The sequence below is a fragment of the Hydractinia symbiolongicarpus genome, chromosome 12, assembly GCF_029227915.1.
Source record: "Hydractinia symbiolongicarpus strain clone_291-10 chromosome 12, HSymV2.1, whole genome shotgun sequence".
Taxonomy (NCBI): Eukaryota; Metazoa; Cnidaria; class Hydrozoa; order Anthoathecata; family Hydractiniidae; genus Hydractinia; species Hydractinia symbiolongicarpus.
Genome location: NC_079886.1, coordinates 9,445,835 through 9,472,754, shown reverse-complemented (window position 1 = coordinate 9,472,754; position 26,920 = coordinate 9,445,835). Strand labels below are relative to the sequence as shown.

Here is a 26,920-nt window from a genome sequence, read left to right as displayed (position 1 = left end):
AGTAAGCCGCCAAATGAGAAAACAGGGGGTCCATTTGTCATTTATGCTACAGCGCCGTTTTCGGCCGTTACGGTTAAAATAATCTAATTTTAACCCCGGTTTACCATGTGCGCACAGTATCTCATGGAAACAAGTTGTTTATCAACTGACAAAAGAAAACCGATGTGAAGAAGGTTGTCTGTTTTTCAAATTTATCCTGAAAAAAGTTATTTCAAATAAAGTTTACTCATTGTAAGGTTAGATTAAAGCTTATATGTTTTTCTATTTCTATTTTTGTGGTCTGGGACCGAGGTTGTATCGCATTCGAATATGAATGTAATTTGAATCTTAAATGTAAAAAACAAACTGGTGTTGCGAAAATATTTTTTAAAACGAAAAAAGACATACGATGATATGATATCACAAAAAGAATTTATTGGAAATGCATCAGACAATTGTAGCTATACATTTTCAATTCGTTCTCTTTGGGATGAAGCGAAATATAGTAATCGAAGTAAAAAATTATTGAACTTTTATTCAAAGAACCCTAGCTAGCGACCTAACTGAGAAAGCGAACGAAAAGCAGGTGTGTTGTTTAAATTATTTGATAGAAAAATGAATCTTGGTGTATAACGATATTTTAACCGTTTCTTTCAGAGCTAATTTTTTCCTTAAATATTAAGATTGTTGTTGTGTCTTGAGCCGGAAAATATTTTCTTGAAGCACTTATTTTGTAAAGAATATACTCTGAAAAATAGACCAGAAGTTTAGAATGTCCTAAGAATATGTCTGAGCTTGATAGTTTAAATATGAGCATTTGTATGACGCACAAAATTGATTAGAAGGTTACTTTTTTTATTGTATATCAAACTAACTGAACTTTTTTGTGTCCATGCAATGGCAATTAGCTAGCTATAGTAACTTACAGCATGCTTTATTTTATTGGGGCATTAAAGGTATTTTCAGGCCATAGTCATTCTAAGAGCATATTGAGAATAATGAGGATAGCATTTGTCAAAAAAGTTAAGAACATCGAGGCTGAAACTAAAACCCACTATTCTTATAAAAACAGCGTGTATATCCTAGAGAAGAATTTACATAAAATGTAAAAAGTAATTTTTCCGTTGTTACTGTTTTAACACTACCCATTGTGTAACAAACCTAAAACCTAAACTTAAATTGTTAAAGTGTTGATGTCGTTATAATAAACCTAAATGTAAACAAAGTTAAATCAATGTTTACATCTGCCACGTTACGATCGTTTGAAATATTATTCGATTCTTAAATTCGAAAACACTGCATTGTTATCTTCTTTGATTTTATGCGTGATTTTCTTGATTATAAGTTTGGGTCTGTTAAAGCTAACTGTTCTTTTAATATTTTGGATTGAAATATTTCAGTAGATATACAATATACCAAATGATTCAAGTTTTTATATTTCTCTTTTATGTGTTTTTAACTATTAATTTCTTATATTTTGAGTATAACTTTGGAAGGTTTGCCGTATGCAATAGACTGAATAGCTGATTTTGTATGACTTAACGAAAAATGTTGGATTATTTTTTAATGTTTGGTATCCTTTTTTCCCCGGTGTACTTCTGGAATGGCAAAGCAAGTATATAGTTTTAGCGTATTTCGCTTTTTACTTAACGGTTGTTAGACGACTTTGATTTTTTTGGACATTTTCCATTTTTATTTATAACTTTTTTTGTTGCACATGCTTATATTTTTAGATGTTTTGTTTCAGCGTTTATAATTATATAATAATGCAGATTGTGAGCAACCTCGATCCCAGGGCTTTTTCTCTTTTTGCCATCCCGTTATAAAAGAAACAAAGAGCCCGGGGTCGAGGTTGAAATGTGAGTTTTGAAAATTCAAATTACTGTGTTGTATGTTTTTGTTTGGTATCCCTTACATCGGTTTAATGAAAGATTCAGTGGATTCTTCCACGGGAATTCGGCTAGTTAAGGTATTATTTACTGTGCTAAATAATAACGTAACTTTAGCCGCCAAATTTTTTAACAGTAGCTACAGATTATCTAGATTTACAAGAGAAGTTGTTTAGAAACTACAATAAATATTCTTAACAAAATGCAGAAAATTCTTAAACCTTACCTTCTTCCCTTACCTCTTGAGCACTCACTAAGGGAGGTGAGTGCTCAAGAGAATTAGTTTGGGCTTATTTTGGCTGGCGTTCGTTCTAGTATTTCGGAGATTGAATTTTCTTCGTCATTTTAAATATTGCTATAAATACAGTTGACTTCCTCTAATTCAAATCTCTATAATTCGAATATTTCTATAATTCGAATGAGTGTTCTGTCACCGTCAATTTTCCTTAAGAAACTCTTATAGAAACTTTCTACAATTTGGATTTCTCTAATTCTAAACTTTCTATAATTCGAACAGTTTTTCGGTCCCTTCAGCACGATTCTCTTCCTAATTCGAATTTTAGAGTGTAAACAGGGCTTTGACAAATTCAAATTACACCATTTTTGGTGTCGTCTTGAGAAAAGCACTTGTACTGCCGATAGAGATCGTCTCTCCAATGTAAAGCAATCAAATATTCAACAGTTTTTCAAATAAAGTTTCTTTTTTGTGTAAACTATGGAAATGAAGATTGAATGAAACTTGAATTACGTTTTCTCGATTTTGAAATTAACGTGATTTCTCTCTGTCAATTTGAATTTTCACTCTCGGAAGCTGAAAGTTCGAATTACAGAGAACTTTCTATAATTCGAATCTCTCTATAATTCAAACAAAAATTTTCCCCAGTGGAAATTTGAATTAGGGAGAGGAACCTGTATGTTTTTCTATAGGACTATCATATATGGGTAGTTCAATATCTTGTTGTGTTTGAATTTCTGCATCTTTCTTCGCTGTAAGCCTGTGAGGTTTGACTAAAGGTGGATCAAATATAAGACTTGTTTTAATACAATTATCTTGCAGATTGCAACGGCAAGAAAATATTGAACTACATACGCAAGATAGTGAAATGTTAAACATTTTAACTCTAGAGATATTTTTGTTTATGTATATAACAATAATCAGATGAAAAAAAAGTCCACCAAAATATTACTTTGGTCCTCTTAACCCTTCTCTAACGCCGACCCTTACCCGTCCTAAAATTAGCCTAGCGCTATTTAAGCCTTTCGCCCGTCAAGTACAGAAAAACAAATGTTTGACTAGTGATGTCATTTGTCTTTTTTTTCCTAAAAAGAAGCTGTAGTTACTGGAAACTTTAGTTATGTCATCAGCGTAATCTATATATGTATGTTTTACATTTGTGGAAGTTATATTGTGTGAATTCTTCTAGTATGGCTGCAAATAGATGCTAAAGATTTGGCTAGATGGTATGTACATTCATTAGAACTGACACAATCTCCTTGTGTTGCACCTGTATCTGTCTGGATCTATGTTGTCTTATTTATTCATTTTATATAGCACCAAAAACCTTCATGTAACAGATAATCAGGCAAACCAGTGCTCTTGTATGAGAAAAAGGTATAACAAGGACATTTATTTAGCACACAAGATTACATTTTTGTTTTATGTAAGTCTAGGCAAAAAACAAATTCAAGATGTAGATAATACACTAAAATAATCAAAAATATTCGTATTAGATAGAAATTCCCTGTTACATAACAAAAGAGCTCTCTCTCTTATGTATAACAGGAATTTTAAATTTTTTAGGGACTGTTGATATAAAGGCAGGCTGGCTCGGAAAACCGAGCTGACTCATCTCCAGGCTGGATTTTCACTTGTGTTTATATTATTAAATTTAAAAACACTAATGGCGCTCATTCAATCTTTCACTGCAATTAGAAGGTCCCATAATAATTAAAAACCACTGCACAGCTATTCTATAATAAATTAAACGTTAAACAGTTTAAATCCCAGTTCAAACCCAGTTTGATTTTGTTTTTTAAAAGTAGTATTAAACAGGTTTGTTATTTTTACCGATGTTCCAATATGGCGGCCACAAAATTATCTTATTCATTGCAACAAACTTTAAGATCAGTCACTAATCTTGAAAATGTTTCGTTGGAAGATTTGGAAGTAAATAAAGAGCGGGAATTTGTTTCCGAAAAAAATGAGATTGAAACAAAATTGTCATGGAAACGACGTGATGAAATCGACAACCCGACAAATGCGTGCATACAAGAAATTAACGACGTAAAAAATTGTCTAAACGACCTCGAGCTTGAGAGATTATCGTTGCAAAGAGAATTTCAAAAGTTATTTAGAGTGAACGTTTCGTTAATGAAAGAATTGGAGACATTCGAACACACTGTTCGAAGCGCACAAACAAAACAGAACCCTGTACTCAACCGGCCAACTAAACCAAAAGTCTCTCTACACACCATCGTGAATTTAAAAATCGGGTTAAAAAAATTACGACATCGAGCTGCAAAACACGCGGTCGCAAGGAAACCTGATTATAATGGCTTTCCAGAACTAAAACGAGACAGAAAATATTAACTCGGATTCATAAGAAGTATTATATATGGTTTTAATTTATTGACAGAATTAGTCTGAATAATAAACAATTTCTTAAAATGTATCACTCATGGCTTCCTTATTTTTGTGACCAAGCTTCCCTAACAAGGAACTCCCTGTCCTTTCAGGAAGACATCTATGTATAAACATTTCTGAAAATGTTTTAAACAGAGTAATTGTTCACCAACCTTTTTTGTTTCATCATCAAAGCATTTTAGTTCAGAGTTTTTATGTTTAGGTCTTAACAGTATATACCCAAAGCTTGGATTTGTTGTTGGACAATCGAAATACATCAGAGCCAGCAAGTATTTTGTACAGCTTTGCTTTCCTGTTAGCATAGCGAGCAAAAATTTTGAACAGAGACAGGAAAAAGGCATTGTTAATATAGACTAGTCGTTACCCGTGGAAAAATCCACAGGATCGTCCGTCTTTAAATTACACGCTATTTCGTGTGCCCGTTACACGACAATTTTCTTGCGGACAGACAGACAAATTACGGCTAATTTTGTGGAGATTTTGATTATATAATGCAATAAGCGACGCGTTAACCATGCTTTAACCATTAACCATGCGTTAACCAACATTTTCTTACAAAGAAGGAAACTACGTCGCTAAACAGAAGATTTGTGCTGTTTACTAAGAAGAGTATATTTTAACCCTATTCGGTCCGGGGTTTTTCGAACATACTATGACCGGGGCGAATAACTTTTCATAGGATTGTTCAAATTGAATCAAACTTGGCACACTTATAGTACGTCATAAAATGAACAAAATGGCGGCAATAAATTTTTGCTTGCGTCAGCACATTTTCTGTGACTTCATCAGAAGCTTGAAAATTGTTAAAAATGCCACTATCTGCTTAAAATATAATTACTTTTGTTCTAGAGCAAATTTTTACATTCTGTTTGAAGTTTCTGAAAGCTAAATTAAATGTTTTTAACATATCTTCCGGTTTGTACATGAATCGGATATATAATTGCCAAAAATTGCCCGAAAATCCGTTTTTTCCGATTTTCGGGTAAAATCCGACAAAATCGGAAAATCGGATTAGTCACGTGTCAAAATTATTCAAAATGATTCTTCTTGATGAAACAAAGTTGTGTTGCAAGTTTCAAGTTCTAAGGATGATCCTAACAGGAGTTATTATATTTTCCCCATTATAAGGATTTCATAGAGATTTTAGGGGTAGTTTCGAGTAATGGCCAATATTAAAGCCTCTGAAAGGTATGGGACCTAAAAATTTAGCATGCAGGTGTCTAATAGATAAATGTTGAAACTCAGTAAGTATCATAGCCATATAAGAAAGCAATCAGGAGTTATTAAAAAAAACCGTCAGGGGAGGCGGAATCCGCCTCCCCCGGACCGAATAGGGTTAACATATTTTGGCTTGATAACTCTTGAAACAACAGTGTGAGATAACATCTAGCGGCCTGATTATCAAGGAAAAAGTTTGTTAGTGAATTTAGTGACTCGATAGCTACTGTCGTTTTCTGTTCATATTAAAAAATTTCATGTTGTTTGAAATACGTTGTGTTCATGTCCATAAATCGTTATACAAGTTGTATCGCCAGAATAACATGGTCATGTTGTCTGCATAGTAAACTATGGAATAACTTGTCTCTAAAAATTCATTCTGTCTGTGAAAGTGTGGCGATTTATCTCCACCAGATCGAAACTGCCTTCATTATTTCAGTATTGTATATTAAGATTATACAAGGATTAACAAATGCATTTAAAAACAGCACAGTGTCAAACATGAAATGAACGATATAATGGCCGTTCCCTTTAAAGATCTCGTAACTGTTCAATGCGTTCTTTGTCAAGTTAAGAACATAAAAAACAACCATGCAAATGAAAAGCTTAAAGTAAAATGAAGAAATTTGAACATTTTTTTGAAACTCTTCTTTCTCTGTCACAGATCTTTCTGTCGGTTCCATGCCTCTGATGATATAAGCACCTTTAATTTTTGCTGTTGGTTTTCCGTCCTGCCACTTAAAATCCTGATACATGGATATGTAGCAAAACGAGCAAACAGCCAGCGAGACTAGAATAAATGTGACAATGATTCTGGTCCCAAGCACAGGATCACCGGTTATGAACGGCAGTACAAAGCAAAATAGACAAGCTGCCCAAATTAAAGCGATAAACCACGTGATATACCTTTTAGTGAAAACTTTTTTGTAAAAATTCGTGTAATGCATGCTGGTATACCTCTCCATAGCAATTAACATATGCGTCACCATGGTAATAACGATCAAAACAGGTACAGCGTAAATTAAAAAATTCGACAAGCCACAGTTTTGTTTCTCCTTCGTCACATGTATTACGTGTGCTCCGAATATTGGTTCTATTAATGCGCCAATTAGAAAATCTGCTGCACATATACTGAAAAGCAGTCTACTTGATATTGTTCTTATATTTTTTTGTTGGACAAATACGTAGATGATAAGCAAATTTAACACAGCTGTCGGTACAATCGCAACAAAATTAACAACGGCTAGAAATGTCGATACGCCGACAAAACCGTCACTAAGTATATACGTGTAAACCTTAGCTTCATCTGAATGTGGACCCTCGCAAGATATGTTGTAAAACAGAGGATCTACAAAAGTTTGATTTGATGTCACATTCATCTTCGTTTTTATATTAATCCCAATTAAAACATATTTGATAATCTTTCATATATTTTTCTTCGGTTGGTGGATAGGAATCAATAATTAATCGAAACTTTGAATGACGGTACCTGCAACACATATATATTTTATATCGTAAATGATAAGGTTAACCCCAGGGGTCTTATTCATCTAAATCGATTTTAATTAAAGGGGCTTCAACGGAAGGGGTTTATTTGAGAGTGGGATCTTATTTGTTTGAGTTATATTTGTAATAGAATATTTTTATTTCCACAATGGTTAATAGAAATGCAATAAAATGACAAAAATACTATCTAATCATATCGATATCCACCCTCGTCCCCAGGAATTTTTGCCTTTTAAATATGGCAGAAGACGGCAAAAAGTCTTGAAATTTTATCCCTAGGTTGGCTAAAATGCGCTCAAATTTTTTGAGACTACGGTATAATATTATAAACAACCATGCTTCTAAGTGAACCTCCTCTTCATAAGTATGCTTAACATAAAATAAAAAAAAATAAAAAGGGGAATTTCTGGAATTAGCAACCCTGGGTTACCAATAATCTGGAAAGTCATGAAACCTAAAGTGGCAAAAATCACTGAAGATCCTTAAATTTCCTAATTCAATGAATATTATGGTATCAACTGTCAGTAATTGTCAGTAATCATAGTTAACTTTGTTAAATTGAATTCAATACAACGAAATTAAAAATTAAAAAATTATAGATTTTAAATTATTCGAAAAAAGTATCTTGTTATCGTGTTACGTAAAATATTGATGATTTGAATATAATGACTTCTCGGTACAGGTTCAATGATTTATTGCCTGTCGAGATTTCAGATTTTTACTACCTGTCAAAATGCAATAAACGTCTATTCACAATGCTAAATTTGCCTAAAAGCTACAATTATCACGGACGCTTTCCACGTGATACTGTGTAAGTTTTTCACGGGCCATTATACATAATATTTGTTATTAAAGCTGTCATTATGAACTGATTAATTGACTATTAAACCTTCACAATTTCAAGACTGGGTCATTCAAGGATCTTTTTTGTGTGTGTTTTTGAATTTTTAAAATGTTTTAAACACTGGTTCATCCTTGCTATTTGGCTATACTTTAAAGTGCATTTGTATGTAAGTTTGTTCTTAATTAAGGTTTCTACTGTGAAGATTTGACCGTGAAACGTCCAAGTTTTACCCCATCCGAATGTGAGTACGGACAGAATATCACGTGAAAAGGAAGACATGCGAGAAAGAACTTTAGGTGTGATGTGATGTTAAGGTGGTGTTAGAGTTTCGGATATCACAAATGCGCAAAATTGGCCTGTGAAGAAGTAAAATGGCATCCTCAACTTTATTAACATCTATGACGTCAATCATCTTGTAATTGAATTACGTTTAAGTAGCTGATAAAGCAAATTAGACTTTTTTTCTAATTTGTGCATTCTTTAGGATAAAAAAAACATCTTTTTTGGAAAGCTGAATTTTGGTCTGGTTCGAATTTTGGTCACTAATCTTCTGGCGCATCTTGCTGCGATGCATCAAGAAGTTCTTTATGCCCATAAGAACGCTTTAGGGTCGTTGTAGTCAGTACCTTAGCTGGGTTTTACTCAATGTTAACCAAGGAAGTCTAAAATGGCATTTTAGGGAAAGTTAATCCAAGAGACAAACACAAGAAACGCAATTATTTTTTAATACAATGTTTATTTTTACAAATCAAATATTTTTTTACATAAAAATATCGTTTTCAGAAATTTATTTTAATATAAACGATCAACATATAAAATTCAATTCGAAACAAATTTTTTCTTTGCGCTAAAGTCTAAGAAATAACGGAACCAGCCTGTTATTTCTCAATGCAAACCTTTTTTGTTTGAAGTTTGTTTGTGTACAATAACATCCCCACTTTCACAGCCCGCTGTAAAATGGGAGAATCATGTAGAAATTAATCTATTGTTCATTTCTCTCTTATTTACCATGCATTTATTTCACAATTAAACACAATATTAGAAAGGATAAGAAAAAAATTAGAAACAAACAAATAAAACCAATGAATAGGCTGGAAAAAATTATTAATGCAGTCAATGCAAGAACAATAATTATAAATAGCAGTAAATATAATTTACAAGCAACTGCTTATCATATGTAGAAAATAACATCAAACAAACAATACAACACAACAACAAACAACAAACAACAAACAAGTAAACAAAAAAACAAACAACAAACAGACAACAAATCAAGTAATGAAGACCAATCATACAGCAATGATATCGTACGTTTTCAATAAAGACGTAATCGTATCTTTCCGATTCACGACGTTTGATGTCTTTCTCAGTGGTGTCGTTTGCTCTGTGACAGTCATTTCTTCCGCACTCAATCGATAAGACGACGAGAAATTGCACTCGTTACGACACAGCGAGACACAAACATGGGTATCCTTGGTAACTGGTGTCAATTGTTCATTGTTAATTGTAGATGTATCGCTTTCGTGTTTATCCTCTCTATGTAGATTTTTCTCACAAACTTCTAAAACATTGTTTGATTTTTCAGAATCTTTTTCCGAGGTTATAAATATTTTTGTGCAATCGTTTATATAAATCTCTGGTGACGTCACAGCGTCAATATTTTCATTTGATATGAGATCATCGTTCTCTTCGACGGCATAATTTTGATTTTGCGTTTCATTGACGGTGACCGAGGATACACGAAAACGACCTTTTTGCTCTTCGTCATCGTTAGACATTTTTCGAAATGATACTAGCCGTACATTTGGAACGCGTTTTTTCTTCTTCTTAAAAAAGTCGTAAAATTTTGACGGCGCGATATCCTCAGCTTGTGTGTCGATTGTATCTGCATGACTGTCGTGGCTGTTATACATATGTTTATGTATCGTCGTTAAATAATCGGCGTCTGATGTCAACTGTTGTCCGTCTGATTCAGACTTATGAAATTTTAGTGTGGGAGAAAGATATTTCTCATGAAACGTTTTATTTGAGTTTTCATCAGAGAGTAATAATTCCTCTTGTTCATTCACTTCTTTTAAAATGCTGGAACGCATATCATACACGCCATGATATGTTAAACTCCTCTTAACACCAACTGTCGCCTTCTTATTTCTTATTGGGAATCTAATATTAGGCAAAGATTTGACTTTTCCAGTTTTTAATTTATTTTTACTTCGTGCCAACACTTCCACAATACCACCCTCACTGTAACTATTTGATCGAACTTTAACTTTTGGCATTGATGCTTTGGGGTAAGTATCATCGTCTACAATTTCTGTAATATCTAAATCATCTTCGGTATCAATGACGTCATATTCCGACTCATGAAAGCAATCATCGCTGTCTTCCTGAGAGTATAACCGATCTGTAAGCTTTGGGCGTGTTTTTATAATTTCTAAAGCTCTGTCTAATGAATACACAGTGCCTTGATTGTCCTTACAAAAACAAAATAATTCATCATCATCATCGTCATCATCTGACGATTCTAAACAGTCTTCGTTGTTATTTTCTTCGATTATTTGCCCGTCGATTTCATCGTCTGCATCATAATCATTACTGTGAAAATATTCATCATCCGAGGAGGAGTGAAAAGCAGAGTGGTCTTCATATATGTGTACTCCATCGTAATTATGACATGCTAGTTCAGATTTAGAAAAGAGTTTACGCGAAGGCGAATGAATCCTGTCCAAATCTAGCGGAGATGATAAGCAATGTCCATTTCCGATTGGCTTATAAGAAGTAGTATGGGGCGCCACTAAAAGAAAAAATATAGCACATAAGACAAAACAGTCAAAAAATAGCAACTATAGAATATAAAGTATATAAATATAGTCAGAAAAAATCGTTTATATCAAAACTATGCTACTACCTAATACATATTTTTTCCAACGAACTACCCACTTTCGACCGATGTTATATCGCATGCTTGAAACTCAAAGAATCATTAATAACCTTGTACAAAAACTAGCTCCTATTTGCTTGTTATCTGTTACTAAGTGACTGCATTCAATTAAGCCAACAATAAAGAGTTTTATCATAACATGTGATCACAGTTATTTAAGGGAGTGGAAGATATATAATAAGCAATTGTTATTTCTCCCTATGACAACCTTATTAGAACGGTAATTCCTTGTTTTCTTTTCGAAATTAAAATAAAGTTAAAATTTCATACAATAACAACTTATCTGAACTTTTACGAAAGTTTAAGAGCGCGTGTGTTTATTTTATCAGTGGCAACAAACGACAAGAATTTGACAGTTAAACATGTCCCAAACGTTTAGCTGTCCCTGACGATTATGCAATAGGGGAAAAAATACGCTGATTTTATGAAATTCAACTGATTTAGATAAAGAACAGAAGGGGGGGAGAAAAACTTGCTTATTAGTCCTGCAAATTTGCAGATTTAATTCCTTAAGAACTATAATATATGGTTTAACCATTTATAAGACGTTACGGAAAAGGTACATTGTCTATACTTTTAAAGTCTTAAATAGCTCATAGGGTTAATAAAAAGCTTTTAGACAATAATAATCACTAACTCGGAAAATGCCATTATCAGATCTACAAAGATACTAAAGATAAATTACCAGCAATTAAAATATACAATTCTTCATATTATAACCATTATATTCAAGTCTAAAAGTTCAAAGTCGAAAATATGTCAAACAGACCGTAAAGATCATGATATCTTTACGCTCTTTTTTAAAAACTAAGTATTTTTTTGAGGTATATAATTAAAAAATTTTTCGCTGATTTGAATTATTAAGTAACGCCTGTGAAAAATCCACGAAAATTCACCTGTCAGAAAAATCCACAAGAATTCGTCCTTTTCTACTCACATCTACAATATTTGGCCCGCAGACGAACGGCCGGGTATTATTGCATAGATTATGCGAGGGGATATACATCTAAGTACAATAAAGATAAAAACTTATATGGAGAGCTAAATGGTATTTTAATGCACATACCAAACGCAGTTTAAAAAGTAGCTAAAAGATAAATCTTGTATTTTTGTTAGTTGAAGAAAAATAATCAGCAAACAACGCTTTAAACACGTATTTAGGGTGACTTAAACTGAGCATAGATTAACCTAGTTGGCACGATTAAGTTTTACTTACTTTTAAACTGTAACGACAACAACTCTTCCAATCCTTTCAACAGCTCGCGATACTCCACAAACATTATTATAAAAGTTATTAGCAGTCGTCTCAACTTATATAGTACTTGTGAATGACGTTATAGGAAAGCGTGAAGTTTAAAGATCTCTTATGTGAACTCAATCAAAGGTCGCATGCGTCTGACTATGTTCAAAGAAAGCGCCATTGTTTAATAATCTTAGCAAATTGGATGGCCTTGGCTTGAACTGAGTATTTTATAAACAGAATGGTTTCTACAAGGTGTGATTTATTAATTAAGTTTGGTTATAAAATTGTAACTGTTGTAGGAACCAGGCTTAAGTACACAGATTTTATTTCCGAATGTTAAAACAATGGCATACAAAATGTGCTATTGTGTATGCTGCGTAATATCCACTCATTTCTCTTAGTTTTAATTTATTGCCACATTTAAAATGCCTGCGGATTTTTAGACATCTAAATTACTTTGACGTCTATGATAATTGACGTCAACTAGGGTCGAAGGTCTATTTCGTTTAAGAAGAATTTTAGAAAAGAAATAAACCAGAACTAAGAAATACTTCAATTTAACGTTATAATAGTATCTTGGAGGTTTACCAATTTGCCAGTTGTTTGGTGATGTAAAAAACATTGTTTATCAACAACAAAATATTTTTCACTGAAACAAAATTGAGATGGAGTTACCCTGTAAAATTAAAATAGTTTTTTGCGACACGTGATGTTTGAAAGTTTTATGTGACCCCATTAAATTCCCTATGGTTAATACAAAATGGATAATTATTTATTTCTTCTTCGTTATAAACAAGTGTAATTACAATAATTTGTTGTGTTTTAAAGTATTCCAAAATTCTCGTAGAATGTCAAAATACGTACACATCCGTTTGTCGGTTCACCTTTAACCGTCTCCTGCTTTACCGACTATACCGTTTGAATGGTGAGATGTCAAACAGTAAATTTCATGGCATTTTCTGCAACGTAAATTTTGCATTGAGTGAGCGCAAAATTGACCAAAAGATTGAGATCTAAAATTTGGATAAACTAGTCGTTAGCCGTGGATTTAAATTTACCCGTGGCAACAAAGTGGATAAAAATATATCGCATTTGATATTCGTGTTTCCGTAGCACGATTTTCTAACTCAGCGGGGGTCCGCGCAGAGACAGACGAAATACTGCTATTATTAAAGAGACTACTCGTTAGCCCGTGGAAAATCCACGGGTTTGGCCGTCCTTTTTATACCGCATTGCGTGCTTCTCGCTATTGCGCAGCTAAGCTACCATTTTGCGTGACGGACGGACGGACGGACGTTCTAATATAGATGTTTGGATCGACAGGTCAAATTTGCAACAAAATTAACTAGTGACTGAAAAATCAAACCAATCAAAATATGAACTATCTAGTAAAGATTGCAGGCATAATCATGCATCAATGGGACGCTAAAACTAAATAATGGACAGTATTTGATATGAATAAATATTAATCGCTATAACATAATATGTAGGGGAGGAGGCCAAACATATAGCGTGAAGGTAAACACCGCCTTTTGTATTATCTATCTACCTTAGTACGTTGTTAACAGGTACTACCTATCTAGCTTTGTACCTCATTAATACCTACAAGTTATTTAGTTAAATACCTTACTAATTAAGTGTAACTATTCTGTCAGTACCTTCATTTTAATTAATTTCTTAGGTATGATAGTAACTTCATGTACTAATGGGTAAGTTACGCAACTGTCAGTTTAATGAAATTCTATCATTTATTGCAGGAAATTAATAAATTTAAACGACCCTGATGTTAGGTGTGTATGTTTAAGTATGAATCACACGGAGTGTATGATGGGTAGTATATGGTATGTGGTAGATGGTGTGTGAGGTTTTGTATAAATTTCCTTATTTTTTTAATGTACAATTAACTATTTGAAAAAACATTTACGGTCTATAATGACTACGCGAAACAATTAATATTTTGCATTTTCCTTTCCATTTTCTCAGGAAGATGTAAATGCATGTCTAAGATGTGTGAGTGCTTTGGACTTCTAACCCTAACCCTAACCCTAACGGTGGACTTTACTAAACGCTTCTTTCATCTTTAGTTAACTTAAGGCACTAAGTTTAAAAATTAATCCATCCCGAAATCTATTGTAGACTGCTTCAAACATTATTGACATGGAATAGTAACTAGTAATGTCATGTTAATGATGTCAATTCAATTTCAGTATATAGAACAGACGCAGGAAATAATAGTATTTTTATGTACGTTACAAAACGTTAACCTTAAAAAGGTAGTACCTATCATCTGAAGTTTTAATCATTTTTACATGATGACAACATTGTTATAAAGAATGGAAATGACATCACAATTTCATTAGGTGGTAAATGTAGTCAACTCCCAGACAACATTTAGGAAATAGTTAACTCAAAGAACATGCGGTTCATTGAGAATCCTGAGCAATTGATGGCATGGTTAAAACTAATTAGCCAAGGGACAATCTTTCGCAAGTCAATAATTTCTTTTCTATTACTTTCTACTGATAAATTTTGTTTTCATTGGAAGAGGGAGAAACTCTTACGCTACAGTATAAGTTAAAATTAAGAAAAGAATAAGTAGGAAATTGAAAAGGTCGAGAACGAAAATAAAATTAACTTAGAAACTCACAAAATTAAGGTAAAATCTACAAAAAGAAAGCTAAACATTATCAGCAGACAAAAATTCTATACTAGATCTGGTTTTAGTTATCCTTTCTATGAAATGAAGGAGGACTTGTACTGAAAAAAGCTAATGCAAAACTGGCTACAATAAATACTTCTTTTTAAAACTAAACTAGCTCTCCATGCACACGTTGGCTACTTTCTCTCACGAAACACTGGTCGGATAAAAAATTATTAAACATTCTTACTTCCGTCGTTAATTGAACTTGTGGTACTGTAAGAAAATCCGCTATCGTGTTCAAAGTTCATATCATCAACACCATCCACATGTGATGAACTTCTTGACAGTCCTCTACCACGTGATGCACAAGGTGATTGTAACACTTCTAATAATTCTCCACCACTATCTGTACCGTTTAACCTTTTCTCGATTTCCTTCACGGAGAGTTTAGTTTGCAGAAATAAATGAACTGCAATGTCCGAAAGATAAGTAGGTTCGTTCGTTATTCTAGAAATAAGCAACAAAACCATCACTTATGACGTCATTATTTTGTATTAGTTTCATCTTTCATATATTGTCATGTTTTTTATATTTAACTTACGCAATATTTATAAACCCTACCCTAAATGCATGACTTTCCCATGATATTATTAGTCTTGTAACAATTGCAATTTCATTGTTTTATGATACTACATATTTTAATTTTTTTACACAATAAATGTCACGTGCAGGGAAGAATTTTGTGTACTAAAAGTCACGTGTTCGTGATATAAACAAGATAATGAGACTGGGGGAACTTTTCCTGTTATGTAAAATCCATCTTTCTTATTATCCAGAAGAAGAGTAATCACAATTAAAATAGGGAAGATAAGTATATTAAAAAAATTATATATAAATATTAACCCAATAATATATAAATAGCACACGAAGATTGAAGCAGTTACTTACTCAACTAAAAATCGTTGTAATCCCTTTTGTCTGTGTTTTAAAAATGGTCGTTTAAATCGTCCAAATAATCGTTTTGGAGGTAGCTCCGGTAAATGCCTGAAGTTTTAAAATATATAGTATATAGATATAACAAAGATATAATAAAATAAATATTTCTATACTCAGACGAGGTTCTAATTTTGACGGCACCCATGATATTAAAAAACAGTGAATAAGCATATTTAGATACTAAACTTACTGGTCAAGTCTGTACTGACTTAGCAAACGCGTGTAAAGCCATTGGAAGTCTGAATATCTTCTTCTAACAACAGAATCAGGGCTTGAGAATGCGATATTGTTAGTCTACAAAGTATAAACAAACAGAAAGTTAAAAAGTGTCAACAAAATCAGTTATGAGAGTAAATTTGTTTATTATTTCTATCATTGTTCAGCTATTTCCTTTAGGTTTTTCGTATGGCTGTAATATTTGTAAAGAATTTTATCGCTTGTATCTTTATAGCGCATGTGAGACCACAAAAAAGAAATTTACATTTGAAGCATTATGCGAATGGGGAATATTATAAAGCCCTCGACATCAAAGTAGATAATTATAGACATTATAAACTAACAGTAATTAAAATAGAAAAAGAATTGACAATGAAAGTTTTTTTAATATAGATGAATTTATTTTTTTTCTTTAAAACTGTACACAAATTTTAAATTTAGCATGACATGTTGTCATTTTAACTGCATTGACAAAATATGGATATCTTCCCTTAGTTTATAATGAAATACTAAATGATATGATCTCTCATTTCTTTAAACTTGGCGCGTCTAACATGACGTCTAAATTAAATATTATCTTAGTAGTTGAATGTTAGATTCGTCTGGGGTAGTTTTTGCTTCTCTTTTTTTGTTTTGCACAGCCTACTGCGAAAAAAATTATCGCACGTCAATAACCTTGGATTTTTTTAATTTTTTTGCCAAATCAGGATTTTTACCAATGGCCGTAAAAATACGTGTTTATTATATAGGATTCTGGTGACATTAAACTTGTATTATTTTATTATCAAATTGATAAAAGATAAAAACTACCATGCTTTTGACAAAATTTGTAGGAGATATGTCTATTCGTATACGTATTTTCTCCCATAAACGCCCCCCCCCCCCCTTTTTAACGTCCCAATCCAATAAACGCCCCCCCCCCCCTAAAATGTGAAAAATTTTATAAACGCCTGGGAGAAAAATACGGTAACACACTTCTTAAAAATTGTGTATTAGTTAAAAAAACAGCGTTTGTTAGAAAGATACAGATAACGTCACATATTTCTGGCTACTCCTCAAGTTTCAATTTTGACGTCAGTTCTTTTTATACAAGGTGCGGTTAAGATATTTAACCATTAATAAAAACGCTGACAAGAAACTCTTTACAAAGTTTGCATATTATGAATATCATATACATTTTTAAAATATTTGACTTATTTTTAGGTTGTCCACAATTATTAAAACTTCTGAATGTCAGCAATAGATAACGCAAATGTAGCAACGTCAACAACAACAATAACAACAAAAACAACATTCACCTGTACTGTAATTTCATAGTCGGTATACAATGCCTTTTCTCGACTTATATGTGTCCTTGGATTTCGAACGTCAATCTTTATAAACTAAAAAAAAAGTGACAAAATTTCAACAACCACACTTACTAGAAGTGATTTAAAGATAGTAGTCCATAAATCTATCACAGAGTTTTATGGCTACACCAGCAATTGTTGTAACGAAATCTTCTATGACACTTGAGATGTAACTACAAGTGTATACAAAAAAGTAAGAACTTAAGTACCATAAATCCAAACAATAAATAAAATAAAGAAATGAAATCTAACCATAGTTTCAACGGAACAACGTTGTGCTACACTTTCAATATCAGTATACATCATATATCGCGGTTTACAGTCATTTCTTTCTCGAATTATTTAATTAAAACAGTAATATACTAAATATTTCCTGGTGAATTACCGATATAATTAAATATCTTATAATCAAAAATACAATTAGCAAGTTGTGAACACGTGTGTTACTTAGGAAAACTGTATGTTTTTATTTAGTTTTATTTGATTTCCCAATTGGCAGTAGATAGTTAAAAAATAGGACAGAGGAAAAATAGGACATAAATTTTTTTCAGATGTGTTTGATTTTTTAGTTGAGTACAAATGAAATGATCGATTAATGACCATGTGATACAAAACTATTTTAATATGAAAAATTTAATATGACACATTGTATCATTTCATAATAAGTCTTTAATCCAATAACCAGAAGTAATGGAAAGCATGTTTTAATGACTTATTTCACACTTATTTAATCTTATCATAACTTGGTAATGAATTCCACTTCGTGTGTTTTCCACATTCGAATCATTACAATGTTACTATTTATAGAACTTACAAGTTTACAATGGTGCATGCAAAAGATGTGGTAGTCATTCAATGTCCCTTAATATCATCATGGGTAATTAAGTTGCTAAGTTTTCTCGTGTAAGTAAAAAAGACTAGCTCTTAGCTCCAGTGAAAAGTTGGCGTTAATAATGAAATATCGAAGAGTGTAAAATTGGGCGTTAGATTCTAAATATTTAAATCTTTATTTGTATCGCTACTTTTCTAGTAGAAGGTCAGGAATATCTTATAGTTTACATGCCTCTTTATAAAGCGGGTGGCAAAACATACCACTTAAGAGCGTTGCAGCAATTCTTGTCAATTCTCTTTACAATCTTAAAACTGTTACCTGATTTCTGATCGATTTGCGTTTTGGTACAAATCCATTATGTTAATGAAAAGTGTATATACATGGAATATTTAATATAAAAGTCAATAATAGCAATAACTAGCTGTATGCCCGTGTAAATAATAAAAATAAAAATAAAAAGCGAAAAAATAAATATGTGATTTATGGAGACAAAATTTAGATGTTAAATTATGGGCTTTGTTTAGTGCAAGAATATAGTTGAAACAAACAATAAGTTGAAAAATAAAATTGCGGAATAACAATTTTCTTGTTAACTTTAATAAAATGATCATGTGTTTCGATATGAAATCCAATAAAATGAAAGTTTAAAAAAAATTTTATCGTGTGTCTATCGTCGGCTATGTATCATAATTTCAATTTACTTCATGACGTTCATTTTAGTTGCTAAGCAACAATGGACAACAAGGAAGGTGTGAACTCTACCACAAAACAAATCACATACTTTTTTGTTTACAGCCATAGATAGTTCTGACTACACTTCCTGTATAACCTAATAAAAGAAACCATTTCCTATTTCTTATTCTATTTAAGTGGTTCTTTTGCTCAAGTGCTTTTTTTTCTTTGGGTTAATTAACGTCGGAAAAAACACCTTTTTTGAATACTTAAGTCTCCTTAAGTCAATTTCAAACTTATGTGTTTCTACCTCATTTTTAAGGGCTGGAAGTTCTATTTCCTATATTTTATGCTTATATTAAAGGATAGCTATTACCCTTCGTTTATTTTAATTTTTGGAATTTTAAGTCTCGGTATTTATATTCAATGAAAAAGTGTATAAACTACTTGATGTAGGGTCAGTCAGTTTTTAATGAGTTTATATATTTCTAAAAAATCTTGTATATCTCTTCTTCTGAATGCATTATCTGGCTTGGTTCCAAAAATGTACGACGGTAGGATGGTCTTGTAATTTGATTGCAATCTGGAATCTTTGTATAAATCAAAGGTGTTCACTTAATTAAATTGAGTCTTTCTAGTTCCGTTACCGTGCTGGTTAAACTTATCAGGAGTGCACTAAGTTACGTCAAATGCTGTCAAGGATAACATATAAGCATCAACAAGGGAACGAGGTCCGTAAATACTGTTATGAGGGATGTGGGAAGTCGTTATCAAATTTATTGAGATATTGATTAAATGATAGCACATCCCTTTGCTGTTAAAGATATTTAAAAAGTACATAGCATGTTTGTTATGCCACTTATATTCATGCCATTACCAGAGGTTTAGGATTTAATTAATTCGTCCAAGATTAATTAAATGATATAACATTAATTGAATGAACCAAAACACGCGAGTCATTACAACTGTTTTATAATATGAATAGGAATGCAATCAAAATTATTTCCACATGAAGTTAACCAGTAACGTTTTTCACAAGTAACTTTATAGAGAACCTAATTGAATTATAAGTCGTGCGTTTTATAGACGTCTTTCATTTTTCCCGCGATGAGCTGTATCTCATGTATCTCATAAGATCTGATTCTAGCTCTTTCGTGGTATAACCATTTAAATGATTATTAAGTTACTGCAGCAAAACACAAAATTTTGAATATGATTCCCGTAAAGATGTTTTCATTTATTTCTTGGGAAGAAGACAAACAGTGATAAACTGTTTACATTTCTTTAGCATCGACAGCTATTTTAATCCAAGATAAAAATGTGTAAAAGATAAACATTAAAATCTTGGATTATCATAAGCCGAACTGGAAAGAACTCACAAGAACAATTTAAACTGCTTTTTGTCAGTGCAAAATAATAACCAATAATTGAAAAGGTGAATAAAATTTCAATTTTTATAACTTACCAATATAGTAGAATTTTTCAAAATAAACTATTTATATATATTGACTAAGAAAATATTTAAGCAGAGCTTTGACATGAATCTAGAAGGACAATCTATTTCGTATCATATTTTACTGCCACTGTCTACAAAAAGGACTTACACAAGAGGAATAACATTGTACTAAAAGCAGTGATTGCACAAAACTGAGAAAACAAACAAAAAAACACAAAAACAAAAACAAAAAAAGAAACAAAGAAATATACCGCACCGAATAGCTTCCACCAGCCATGATGTTTATGGATCATTCTTGTATTTTAAAAAGTTAACTTGCAAATTTCATTTTTTTTATAACACACAAACAAAAAAATATCTAACGTTATTTACATTCACTGTCTACGTTTGTGTTATAAAACAAACAAACCGTACGTTGTTTTGGATATTCTCCAGAACAGGTTTTTTCTTTTTTATCGGAAACACTTGAAGCATTTATAAAACGTCCACTTGATGGAAAACCTCTTTAATATGATATTTATGTTGAAGTGTTTTGGCTTTTTATAACATAGTGGTTTTCTTAAGCATTTTGCATAATTTGGGTGAAAACGACATTCTGGAATAATCGTTGCAAATAAGCACATTCCACTGTAACAACTTTACCTGCTGAAACTTATAGAGCTGAAATTTTTAATCATGTTTTAACTTTTTATTACTATTATTTACCCAGGATAGCCTCTTCAGTTCCTATTGGTACTGCTATCAACGAGGGTCCTGCGAAGGGGGTCCTAGCGCATTTAAAGCTCCCATTTGAGCTACGAAAGTCGTGGAAGCACAGCAATCGCTCAACTGGACAACCGCCTAAGATATCAATACTATTCTCATGCTGAGCGCTAAGCAGAAAGGATAGATTCACACTTTTATAGTCTCTGGCATGACTCGGCCGGGGTTTGAACCCAAGACCTCCCGCACTGAAAGCGAACGCTCTACCACAAGGCTATCAGTCGGTGGCTGCCTAGCTACCTGTGACAGGCAGTGCATTTTGCTTTAAAATTTGTCAGTATAATTTTATTTTCCTATTACTTATGAAACTTATAATAACTCATAATGATTGCAAAATAAAGAGTCACATCCGATTTTTTCTGCACGCGAAAAATACTGATATGTTCCTGTATTGAAAAGCATTGCAGCTATAAACGACCTTTTTATTTTTTATTTTTAAATTTTCATATCGTGGGAAAAATATTTTCAAACTGCAAAAAAAATCTCTTGCGTGAGGTGTAATTGAAGTCAGGCTTCTGCAATGACGTCATAACAGCGAAAATAAGGTAGTCATTACCTTATTTGAGATTATCTTATTGGTCAACGTAACAAAGTAAAGCAAATCGCGTGCGCAGAAAAAAATGCTCTAACTTGAAAAATGGTTGCATATTTTTGAAATTATAGTACATTACCATTAGCCATGATTAGGTGAACTTTATCCAATTGCGAAAGCTAAATTTTGAAAACGAAAAGCAATCGCGTTCTTTATTATATCCTGGGTATTTCGTGATTTAGAATACGGAACTCTGGTTAGATCTTACACGCCTATTCGCAAATGGAATCTCAACCAGTGTTTCGTAACGGTCAACCGAATCCTTATTTCTTTTTAACGCGTTTACTGCAGGATGCGAGACTTCCTAATATTTTATCGTTCCAAACAGGATAAATAAAGATCGATAAGTAGCAGATTTTGTTTTAACCACAATAAACAAAATGAATTTTCACCAGGAAACAAATATTTTTAAACGCAACCACAAATTCTGCATCGGAAAATAGATATATATTCATCATCCATTTAAGGGCTATCTAAAATTACGACAATTAGTACCAAGCCTACTTTTTCTATGGTTGTTATTCATTGGGTACATTTGATTGGATGCTTAGTATGATATAGTTTCATTCGATTGAATTACAATTGCTTTCAAGGAAGTCTGTATTTTATATTGGTGTCGTGCGATTTACTAAATTAACTTGCATGGAATGTAAAATGTTCACCCTTACGTGCTTCTAAATAGTGTATAGAATCATACCCGTCAGTTAAACGCGAAAATCATCGAGTTTTACCGCGCCAACGAAACGAACACGCATGTTATTGTATTCGACACACCTCTTCATTCATAACTTTTATACCATGAGTCAGTACTCACATTTTGTTATTTTATTAAACTTGTTGATAAAATTAAAAACCTCAAAGAAAATAGCAGTTTTAGTAATCGATAATATCCGTTTTCGAATCGTGAAATCTTTTGTTATTTTTTTTTGTTTATTTTTTCTTTTCTTGTTTGGGTTTCTTAGGTTTTCCGTCCTTTTCCTAAATAGTTTAATAAATAAACACTTTTCTCTTTAATCAAAAATACTATCCAGTCTGATTAATTTTTTTTATACCTGCGCACAATTTATCCAAAGGTTGTTTTGTGAATTTCATGCCTATGTATCACAGATTCGACTTTCTAATACTATAGTTGATTTGTATATATTTTTAAATCTTGTCTTAAAAACTGAAGAATTTAAAGTAAAACAGTATTAACCAATAACTAGCCTGGCAAAAATAATAAACATAAATAATAAATATTTACTGATAAAAATATGAAGCATTGGATTAGCTATGTAATCCCTCGTCCGCGCTTAATTTTCTTGCAGTGGGCTGGTTGCAAAAAAAAAATCTTTAGTTCCGTGAGAAAATAACAAGCTGTCTAATTTGAACATAAAAATATAGATGTATGACTATTAAAGAAAAGATATAAAGCGCCTATTTATCAAAGCAGTTTAATAAAAATCAGTACTTAACTGAAAGAAATCAGTATGATACCAAGAGTGCTATAACAATCATTTGTTTATAAAGAGAAGGTAGCCTAGAACATGCACAGTCAAGGCTAAAATCCTAGCTTCTACATATTAGATACAGATAAATAAATAAAAATCCATGGAGCGATGACATTTATAAATTTCAATTTTAAAAAAAGACAGATAGACATAACATAAGTTAATTAAAAGAATGATTGAAGGTCATTTATATATGCAAGTTTTAGTTGTTTAAAGATCTATAATCCTGTTATCTGTAAAATAGAGCGGAAGGGGACTAAAGCTTCAGTATTAATTAAGAGTTATTTTTTCATCATTGCTTATCATTTCACAACTTTCTGTCCTAAATTTAAGTTTGTAAACAAACACGTAAACACGAAAATAAACAAACAAGTAAACAAAGGTTAATCGTCTTTAACTTACCTGATCTTTGCATGATCGTGCTGTCGTCATCGCATCCACATCAATCTCGTCTTCAGATGTATAATAAGAATATACGTTCCACCTCTCTAACATCCTCATAAAACTGTCTTTAGTCCACTAAATCTAAAAATGTGATTGACATTCTTTACTGTCTTCGTTAAACATTTACTGAGTCAACAAATTTTTGTTTTACTGTGAAAATTATGTTTATTTATTTTGTTGGTGAGGTATGTTTACAGTGTTCTGTCAATTGGCATAGCATTCGATATGTGGATCAATTAATATACTTTCATTGTAATTACAACCTAATACGTAGATTAATCACATACAACCTGGTTTTCCCCGGTGATCTTTTCTGCAGTGTAAACCGTTTTTTATATAGCAACATTAGAGCACAATGAAGGAGAGCCATGGTAAATTATTTTTCGCGCCACTACTTGGTTTTTTGATTTACACAATAATGTGAAGCAACAAAACCACGTGACTTCAAAACTGATAGTACGTTTTTAAGATCTGAAAATGCACATGAATGAAAGTTTAAAAGTATGGTATGCTAATTTTAGAGAAAGAAGAGCACATAACACTGGTAAAACTATGTTACAATGTTTTTCTTTTAAAATGATTTCAACAAGGTTCTGTAAAGTCATATAGAAACCATGTCAACTACCATCCCACCACAAAACATAACACGGTCACTACGCACTAATTACTCTCTAAGGTCCGCGTGCATACTGAAGTCAAGAATAGGTACGCTACGAAATACCTTACGTGGTAACAAATTTCAGAAGAGAACTTAATAGCATTCCTGACGGGCTTGGTATAGGACTGTCTTAATCAATCACTAATTTACTACCAATCAAATTATTCTAATTTAGAAACAAAAGTTATGTTAGGAATGCATGAAAAACTTTTATGATTTTCACAGGAAAGCTAAATAAATTTGTGGTCAATGAATACAGCGTAAAATTTGAAAGGCGCTTCCTGAAAAATGTTTCAGATTTATTTTGAATTTTTGTGGCATCCTTACGTAAGATTATTGACAGTAAAATCATCTTCTCGATATAAAAAATATATTTGGTATGTTAACCTGTGCTTATAACCATGCTTGTGAAAGTATTAATGAATCTGCTGATATATTTCAAGCGCAACAAACGCTTTCCGTATGCACCGTACGGACACGTTTTTCATAAAAACACCGAATTAAAAAAGCAAGTTTTTATAGAGGATTCAAAATAACTTCTTCGCTACTTCCTAGCAATTCCCACAAATGTATGTAAAATTGTTAGGACTTAAAAAAGAGTCTGTTCTATAAAACTCTCTATTACTTTCTGAATTAAACTTTAGCATCTTTTTGTTGTCTAAATGTATGTCACACCAGAAATGGTGTATTAAAAGTGTATATTAAAAATTGGCGTGAGTTGATTTTTGGATTTTGATTGACTCATACATGATTTACTTTTCGTTATGTTACACCGTGATCACACAATGTAGGAGACACAAAATATAATTAAAGAAATAATACACCTTCTCTTCTTTGTTTCCTGGATGAATTACCCTAGTTTGTTTAAATTACATGTTTGTCGAAACCAATCAAAATAAGTTCACATAGGCTGTGCATTATTTTCTTGTAATTCACACTCTTAACCAGTATGCATAGTAATTAGATAATGAAATACAATGAAAGGTCACTTCATCACAAATCATGATAACAAAAGATTGGGGCTCGTGGTCGTTTAAGCCGCATATCTACAAGTGAAAGTTGAAAATACTTCCTTAGCCTGGACTGACAATTCATACTAAAACAGGAAATTTCATTAGAGTAATGATTACAAATTTGCTGGGATGGTTTTATATATAGTATATATATAATATATATATAATATATATATAATATATATATATAATATATATATAATATATATATATATAATATATATATAAAATATATCACGGAAAGGGTGTTTAATTAGCACCATATTAAAAATTAAAATCAGGATATTTCGTTGTCGAAAGACAATTTGTACAAACATTTAATTGATACAACCCACTTTTACCTGCGTATGATGAAGAATATCCTCTTTGCATGCAAACGTATACAAAGCATCAGGGGAGAATTAATTGTTGGAAGGAAAACATATATTTTATATTACTTCATCACTAATAATTTCTTTATATAGTAGCTTTCATTGCAGCATTAGGAAAATCGTTTTATTTTATACATGTAACAACTTCTCCTTCTTCTGAATACAACTTAACTTGAAGTAGGAAATATTAAAAAAAAATCAAAACGTTTTATTTTTCCTAAAAATATTTTCGAGATTAATTTAAATGAAGTCTTGTCTCCAGTAACTAAATTAAATAATACTTAACAGTAAGAATTGGCACTCTGACAGAATCTGATTGCAACAAAGAGTTTGACGTGGAATTTTTAAAAATATGTAAAAATAAAACCCTAAAACCACGCCCTTATGGTTAAGCGGAAACAAATTTTCAACTAATATAAACCATTATTGTTGCTACTTACAAATATTAACGAGAAACGAAGTATTATAAATGGCCTTTGTATATACAAGACTGCCAAGCTTGCAAAAAATGCATGACAAAGAAAAAAGAGATGGAAATAATAATAATGTTATACTCCTGAAAATATCACCATTAATCTTCACTGTATGTTTTTATACATTAGATTATAATAAAAAAAATATTTTTTAGATAATCATAAAAATAAACATATAAAAATGGTACGGACATCGTTTACGCATACGCCGACAGACGATAGCTACATTTAAAAAGCATTACAAATACTTAAAAAAAGCAATTAATAAGTTAAAATAAAAACTGAAAATAAAACCGCCAACCTTTTGATAGTAAATCGTATAAGATGGTGGAAATACGGAAAACTTAATGTCAGATATTCTCATAGGCGCAGACACATAAAATCGTTAAATTAATTTTTGTCAGCTAATTTTTGTAACCTTACTTTATATAAACCTTTTCCACTGTGATGCTCATGGTTTCGCCTTCACCATTTTATCAACAATAATATATCGAAGACAGATTTTATCAAACTGTTATAGATTCCCGATAAGATAAATATAAACCTCTAAACTCAAAATCTATCTTTTATATATCTTTTAAGTACCTGTAAGTATGCCTCGTCATAACTTCAGATGTTAAATTAGAAGTACCTTCACGTTGTATGACGTAGGAATTATAGACAAACAAAAAAGATTTCAAAATGAGAAAAT

At 31.9% G+C, this 26,920-nt stretch overlaps 2 protein-coding genes and 1 long non-coding RNA gene across 4 annotated transcripts; 1 reads left to right on the top strand and 2 right to left on the bottom strand.

Moving 5' to 3' along the window:
- Window positions 1–432: 432 nt before the first annotated feature.
- On the top strand, window positions 433–4,540 carry LOC130621722 (uncharacterized). The gene is made up of 4 exons (XR_008980913.1): window positions 433–565; window positions 3,293–3,329; window positions 3,421–3,480; window positions 3,670–4,540. It is a non-coding gene; the product is annotated as an uncharacterized LOC130621722 (long non-coding RNA).
- A 1,591-nt stretch (window positions 4,541–6,131) lies between these two features.
- Window positions 6,132–7,109, bottom strand: LOC130621231 (melanocortin receptor 4-like). The gene has a single exon (XM_057436543.1). It carries the CDS (start codon window positions 7,107–7,109, stop codon window positions 6,132–6,134), a length of 978 nt encoding a protein of 325 aa, XP_057292526.1.
- Window positions 7,110–8,796: 1,687 nt separating this feature from the next.
- On the bottom strand, window positions 8,797–23,892 carry LOC130621720 (uncharacterized). Of its 2 annotated transcripts, none has more exons than XM_057437058.1 (6): window positions 23,673–23,892; window positions 17,416–17,499; window positions 16,092–16,195; window positions 15,854–15,949; window positions 15,153–15,412; window positions 8,797–10,874 (listed from the first exon to the last, which is right to left on the bottom strand). In XM_057437058.1, the coding sequence occupies exons 1-6, from the start codon at window positions 23,769–23,771 to the stop codon at window positions 9,370–9,372; spliced, it is 2,148 nt and encodes a 715-aa protein (XP_057293041.1). In that variant the 5' UTR covers window positions 23,772–23,892; the 3' UTR covers window positions 8,797–9,369. The 2 variants fall into 2 exon arrangements, with proteins under 2 accessions (XP_057293041.1, XP_057293042.1); XM_057437059.1 differs by lacking the exon at window positions 23,673–23,892 and adding an exon at window positions 20,683–20,718.
- Between the last annotated feature and the right edge of the window lie 3,028 nt (window positions 23,893–26,920).